Source organism: Microtus ochrogaster, chromosome 22 (assembly GCF_000317375.1).
Source record: "Microtus ochrogaster isolate Prairie Vole_2 chromosome 22, MicOch1.0, whole genome shotgun sequence".
Classification (NCBI taxonomy): Eukaryota; Metazoa; Chordata; class Mammalia; order Rodentia; family Cricetidae; genus Microtus; species Microtus ochrogaster.
In genome coordinates, this window is record NC_022023.1 from 11,842,994 (window position 1) to 11,849,383 (window position 6,390).

At 48.2% G+C, this 6,390-nt stretch overlaps 1 protein-coding gene and 1 long non-coding RNA gene across 5 annotated transcripts in view; one reads left to right on the top strand and one right to left on the bottom strand.

The window, feature by feature from the left end:
* Positions 1 to 6,390, top strand: part of LOC113457344 — a 43,490-nt gene that overhangs the window by 6,934 nt on the left and 30,166 nt on the right. The window lies entirely within an intron of this gene.
* Fsd2 (fibronectin type III and SPRY domain containing 2) overlaps positions 3,120 to 6,390 on the bottom strand; it is a 30,169-nt gene continuing 26,898 nt past the window's right edge. For all 3 annotated transcript variants that reach the window (XM_005357666.2, XM_005357667.2, XM_005357665.2), the window contains 2 exons: positions 5,355 to 5,531; positions 3,120 to 3,732 (listed from right to left, as the gene is read on the bottom strand). In XM_005357666.2, the coding sequence (XP_005357723.1) occupies positions 3,480 to 3,732; positions 5,355 to 5,531 (430 nt within the window). In that variant the 3' untranslated portion in view covers positions 3,120 to 3,479. The remainder of the gene's footprint in view (positions 3,733 to 5,354; positions 5,532 to 6,390) is intronic.

Below are 6,390 nucleotides of genomic sequence, written 5' to 3' on the forward strand. Positions count from 1 at the left end.
ACTTATCACTTTAATTTTTATTATGTTTAAGTGTGTGTGTGTGTGCATGTGTGTGTGTGTATTTGCTCACATTAGTACAGGTTCTCAGAGAAGCCAAAGGCATTGGATTTACTAGAGTGGACAGGCATATGGGGGGGGGGAGATAGATAGAGAGAGAGAGACTTTAAAAATTAAGTATAATTAACTTGTAATAAAATAAAAAAAGCAAGGGATAGCAGAGTTAGAAATCTGACTTATGAGGGAAAGGGAAACCCTTGGTTCCATCATCTCAGTGCTGCACAAACTGGGTATGCTGGCACATCCCTGTAATCATAGTACTAAGCATCTAAAAAGCGGGCAATCAGCCCCACTCCCACAGGTTGGCATTTTTATGACTTTTCCTGCTGCATACTGACTAATGAAAGGTTCTTGCAAATTTTGCTTAAATATGATCCTCTGCTTATTAGAGTGCTCTCAGTGTCCTGTCTCTGTCTTTCATGATGACTGAACTCATTAGAGGAACTTATCAGACATACATAAATGTATACATGCAGACAGACAGACAGACAGACACAGAGAGAGAGAGAGAGAGAGAGAGAGAGAGAGAGAGAGAGAGAGAGAGAGAGAAATGCTCCTGAGCCGCAGGTGCTTCACGCTACCTCATGGGGTTTTCTTCCTGCCATAGATGCTTTGCTGTAGTTGAAGGAGCCCTGCCGACTTTGCCACCAAGAGCAGCATGAGGCCAAAGAGCAGTGATTAGATGAAGGTGTTTGTTTACACATACTGGTGTGCACCTGTTGACGTGTTGGCCTCCAAGGTCGCATTATAACAAGGCACACACCGTCCTGCCTTTAGTCATCCTAGAGGTAATCTCAGCACTAGAGTGGGTCAGACCACCACGCAGAAGACAGGGCATTACAGAACTTGGACACTGGGAGGAACCTGCCATGCTGCTACCCGTTTTCGTTATGAAACGCAGGGATGGATGGCTGTTTCAGTCACTGTTCTACTGCTGTCCTAACACTCTTAAAAGTTCAGTTTCCTCTGAGACTCAAGGCAGTCTCTGAACTGTGACCCTCTATAAAATCAAAATAAAAACACAGATTGCATACTTCCTCCCAACATACTGTAGCACAGAATATACATTACCATTCCAAGGGAATGAAAGGGATCAGAGTGAGGAGCTCTGGGCCAAAGCCAGCCAGACCTAGCCCAGCAGAGCCCACTAAATTCTTCATCTGCACGTCTAATGTCAACGCATTCTTCAGAATGCTCATCCAGCCCCCACTTTGGCAGCCATGACAGGCTGCAGAAAAGACCCAGCAAGATGTGCTAAGCTCCTGCTTACCTGACCTTGTCCTAATTACTGCCTGACATCCTCCTGTAGTAAGGAACCAATCAGAAGTAAGCTGGCAGGCTCTGGGCAGGCTTTACTGATAATGGTGAGCGCAGGAACTGCCCCCTGGACACCCTCCAGGTACAGCAATCTTTCCACAGCTGCAGCTGACTGATCAGCTCAGGACAGGTTCCCCCAGCCTAAGGTGTGCCAGTCCAGAGACTTGAAGACCCCCTAGACCTTCGCCTTGCGGGGCCCCCAATAAATGCCCTGCCCCACTGTGGCTCAGGGGTCCTGCCTACTCCACCAGCTGTGTTGGATGGACCTGAGCTCGTAATTAAAAGGACTCTTGCTTTTTCATCTATCTGGTCTCTTGGTTTGGGGGTCCAGACTCTGGGCACAGCACTGTCAGTCATGCTGACTGAAATACACTTCTCTCTTGGGCTGGTTCCACACCCTGTTAGCAGCTCTCCTTGGCAGCTATCCCAGGGTTCTGGCATCTCCAACCTATTTTGGTTTCCAAGGTAATCAGGTATCAACCTTTATAGCTTCACACTCTGCCTGGGTCTCCCTGCAGGGACAGCCCAGACACCCAGACACACACCTGGCTTCAGGGCATTCCTTAGCTGTGGAGGGAGATTCCACAACCCCCTTTGTGACTCTGGAGCCAGAAGTGGCTAAACTGCCAAGGTCTACTGCTTGCTGGGGCTGGGCTGGCCCCCTCTTTACGTAAATGGTGACCTTCACTGTTCAGGCTTCCCTGGAAACTTAGCTAGGTGTGTTCTTGCACTGAGGTCACCACTTTCATTTTAGCGTGGGGCTTTTCCTTAAATGTTTTGTCTCCTTGAACACAGACTTGGCTCAAACAAGCACTTCCTGGTGTTCCTTTTCTCCTCAAACTGTACATTTTGTACTTTGCTTGCTCCCTTCCTCTTCGCTAAGAATCTGCATAAGAGCAATCACCAAGAGCCACACGACAGGGTCAACACCAGGCTGTCTTGAGATCTCTGCTAAATCCTTAATCCAAAACTTGAGTTTAGCTTCAGGTAGATTTTTAGTGCAAGGGCAAAAAGGTCTTTGCCAAAACAGCACAAGAATGGTCTCTAGGCCACTTGCTAATGTTCATCCCCTTTTGAACTTCTTGATCTGGGCCCTCACAGTTCAAATCACCCCCAACACTGTTTTCCATGCTCCTATTAAGCCCCACATAAGTGTCCAACCATTTTTTTATTTCAGAGTCCCAAGTTCTTCCATATTCCTCCGACAAGCAGCGTGGGCAGGCCCGTCACAGCAGCACTCCAGGCCCTAGTACCAGCTTCTGTCTCAGTCACTGTTCTGCTGCTGTGACGAGACACCACGACCAAGGCAACTCTTACAAAATGTAATGGGGGCTTAACAGTTTCAGAGGCTTAGCCCATCATCATGGCAGGAAGCAGGGCAGCACTCATGGTGCTGGAGCAGTAGCTGAGAGAGAGGGACATCCTGATCCACAGGCGGAAAGACAGACCGGGCCTGGCCTGGGCTTTTGGAACCCCAAAGCTCACTCCCGGTGACACACTTCCACCAGCAAGGCCACACCTCCTAATCATGCTAATCCTTCTCAAATAGTGGCACTCTGGATGACTAAGCATTGAAATAGATGAGCCCTTCGTACACAACCTACCACTGTGGTCTAGAGATGGGTACCTGACTTCCCTGTATTTCTGCAGAGTTTCTTGCCTTCTTGGGTCTGTTCTCAGTAAATAGTGAAACGTCACACATGTGCGGGGCTGCAGAAGCCTTAACCCTTATAAATTATAATTTATAAATGACTTCCTGATGCTATCCTTATGTCTATAGGCTTAGGAGACTCAAAATAGTTTACATATCGACAAACAGACAAGTGCAGTTCAAGTCCACAAGAGCCCTTTGAGATCAGAGTCTGGCCCCTTCTCTGACAGCCTGGTCTGATAATGGCTCCCCGGGCATCACACAGGGAGCAGCACCAGGATGAGTCCATTATCAGGTGAAATAGGTCCAGCACCCCATCCACCCATCTACCCCATGACACTGCCGTGAACTGTGGCTTGTGCTGGCTGCAGGAAACTTGAATACCAAGTTCAGCCAGCGAAGTGAGGGTGGCTGAGGGAGAGGACAGAAAGACTTGAAACAACATCAGAAGGACCTAAAAAAAAGTGACATGCTTTGGCATTGAGATGCCATTGCGGATCTTTAGGCTTCCGGACTTTTCCAAAGAAAAACAGGGGTGCACAAATTGGGGGAGCCGACAGTTGAATGTGTACAGATGTTGAGCAAGGTCCACGTTGAAAAACGACAGCTTGGAGTTTTCATAGTCCAGCAGGACGCCGATCTTCTTTGGGGCAACTGTGATTCTTATGTCTGGAGTCGTCCTGTCGTGCAGAAATTCGTACCGGTGCCTGAAAATTCAATGTTGATACAACAAAGCTTTGGGAACCACAGGAAGCTGCTTGCAGAGTGTTTCGTACTGACCTGATTTATACCCCTACGATTTTGTCCCTTGTAATCCCTGACTACCAAGTAACATGACATTTCCAAACTACTTCTGCTAACATTTGTCGTAAAACAGTTTGGGACTTTCTTCTTGAGCAAATTCTGCACCTAAACAGCTCTTATACAGAACCATGAACTCCCACTGCATCAGAATCATGCAGAAAGAGGAAATTTGAAGCCAGTGTTACTCGTTTGGAGTAAAGACATTTGAAATGGGAGCCCTGCGGGCCTTCTTGAGAAACAGACTTTCTGTATAACCTGAACCAGGACTCCATGACATCCAGTTCTTAAACTTGCACCCAAGCCAGAGGCTGTGGTTACCTGGCTGCCACAGGTGAGTTCTGAGCACTGCCGTACACTTTTTATGTAACCTGTGTACTTTAGAAAATGGCCAAATCAAGCCGAGTCACAGGACATGGACATCTGAAGAACCGTGTTTTCCGCAATGTTGATTCAGACTCCTAGATCGACACTGAAGTGTCAGTGAGCTAGCTAGGCTCCATCTCCTTCACCTTCTTCCGCCTTTAAACTAAGCAGCTACCAGACAGCAAACGAGTCCTTTCTCTACCAATGGACTCAAGAGCATGAACCAAAAATGAGTAATGGAGGACTTGTCCCAATAATCCGCTACTGGCCCCTTCTTCCTGCCCCCCCCCCCCAACTCCAATGCCTCCTTTATCTCTTTGATTCTGACCCTTGTTCTTTCTAAAGAAGCCTTTGACCTTTGTTCTTGGTTCAGATTAAATGTATGCAGAAAATTCTTATATCTCTGAAGGGGTTCTGAGGGTCAGCAGAGTCCAGTCTAATCCACGTCTCTCCGGGAAAAGCTGCTATTCGTGATAGATGGTCATGGTCAGGTTTCATCAAGTCCAGAGTGTCAGAGGCTGCCTTTCCCTGCTCTTTGGTTTTTCAAGACAGGGTTTCTCTGTGTAGCCCTGGCTGTCCTGGAACTCCCTCTACACCAGGCTGGCCTTAAACTCAGAGATCTACCTGCATCTGCCTCCTGAGTGCTGAGATTAAAGGCAGCCAGAGGCTGCCTGCATCTTATAAGAGGTGCTTAGAAAGTGGTAGGGACTTGGGGTCATGCGTGTGTGCTTTGATTTGCAAGTTTTCAAGTGAAGGAAGGTAGCTGCCATGGTTTTGTCAGTCCAAACATTTAGCACATTGGCCAGGGCTCCAGGACCTTTTGTTCCTCCATCCACAAGGAACTAACCATTTCATACAGATCTGTTCTACACAGTGCTCGGCTGCAGAAGCCTTGGTCTTAGGAACTATTAGCCACACCTACTAGAGATAGAATTTGGCATCCTCAGCAGCTGGAAACTTGGAATGTGGGAGCGGAGCATAAATGAAAAACCCACCAGTGGTTAAGATGCACAGCATGAGCCGAAGCTGTTGTTCCTCTTTCAGGAGTGGGTGGCAACAACTGGGAGACCTGTGACTTCTCTAAGCAAGCGCGTGCCTTGTTCACTATTAGTAAACCTTGCGTCTTTGAAACCCTCACCTTGGCTGTGCAGACTGAGTTTACCTTGTGGAGGCGAATGTATGCCTCATGCACCAGGACGAGCAGTTCGCCCCCAGGTCTTCCTGTTTAGGGACGTCCTCACAGGCCACGCCAACTGTGTAGTCCAAGCGCTCATCTACCTCCACCTCCCAGTAATGGCGTCCTCGGACTGGAATTAGATCTCCAATGACAGCAGCACACCTGGTTTTAGAAAGCAGAAGCGTGGGCTGGAACCGGGTGTTAGCTTGTGTGGCAGGCACAAGACTCAGGGTTCCATCCAAAGGTGGGAACACGTTTCATTTAGGGGTCCACAGGTGTAGCTAATGCTGAAGATTGAAATATTACAGCACCTGGTAATGGATGAGATGAAACCCACAGAACCGGTCCTGTTGTCTCTTAAAAATGGCTTGGGCATTTCTAGTAATGAAGGTAGATTCATTATAAGATGGAGGGGCTGAAGTATCTCCATATGCTTGAAGTTCATGACTGGCCGGCCCTCGATTTGGGTATAGAGACAAAGGATCTCAGGTAACCTTCATGCTAGGGGCGTCAGGACTCCAGAGGCTGGGCTGGTGTGAAGGTGTGCTGTGTAAGCCTGGCAGCCTGAGTTCCACCCCAGATCTCACAAAAGATGGAGGGAGAGCACCAACTCTACCGTGTCGTCCTCCGACCCCCCTCCCCGTGGTATGTGTGTGTCTGCGCTCATCCATGTGTGTCTGCACTTATACATGTGTGTCTGCTCACATGTCTGTCTGCACTCGTCCATGTGTGTCTGCGCTCATCCATGTGTGTCTGCGCTCATATGTCTGTCTGCTCATACATGTGTATCTGCTCACATGTCTGTCTGTGCTCATCCATGTCTGTCTGCACTCATCCATGTGTGTCTGCGCTCATCCATGTGTGTCTGCACGCTCATACATGTGTGTCTGTGCTCATATGTGTGTCTGTACTCACACATGTGTCTACACTCATACATGTGTGTCTGCTCACATGTCTGTCTGTGCTCATCCATGTGTGTCTGCACAATCATACATATGTATCTGTGCTCATATGTGTGTCT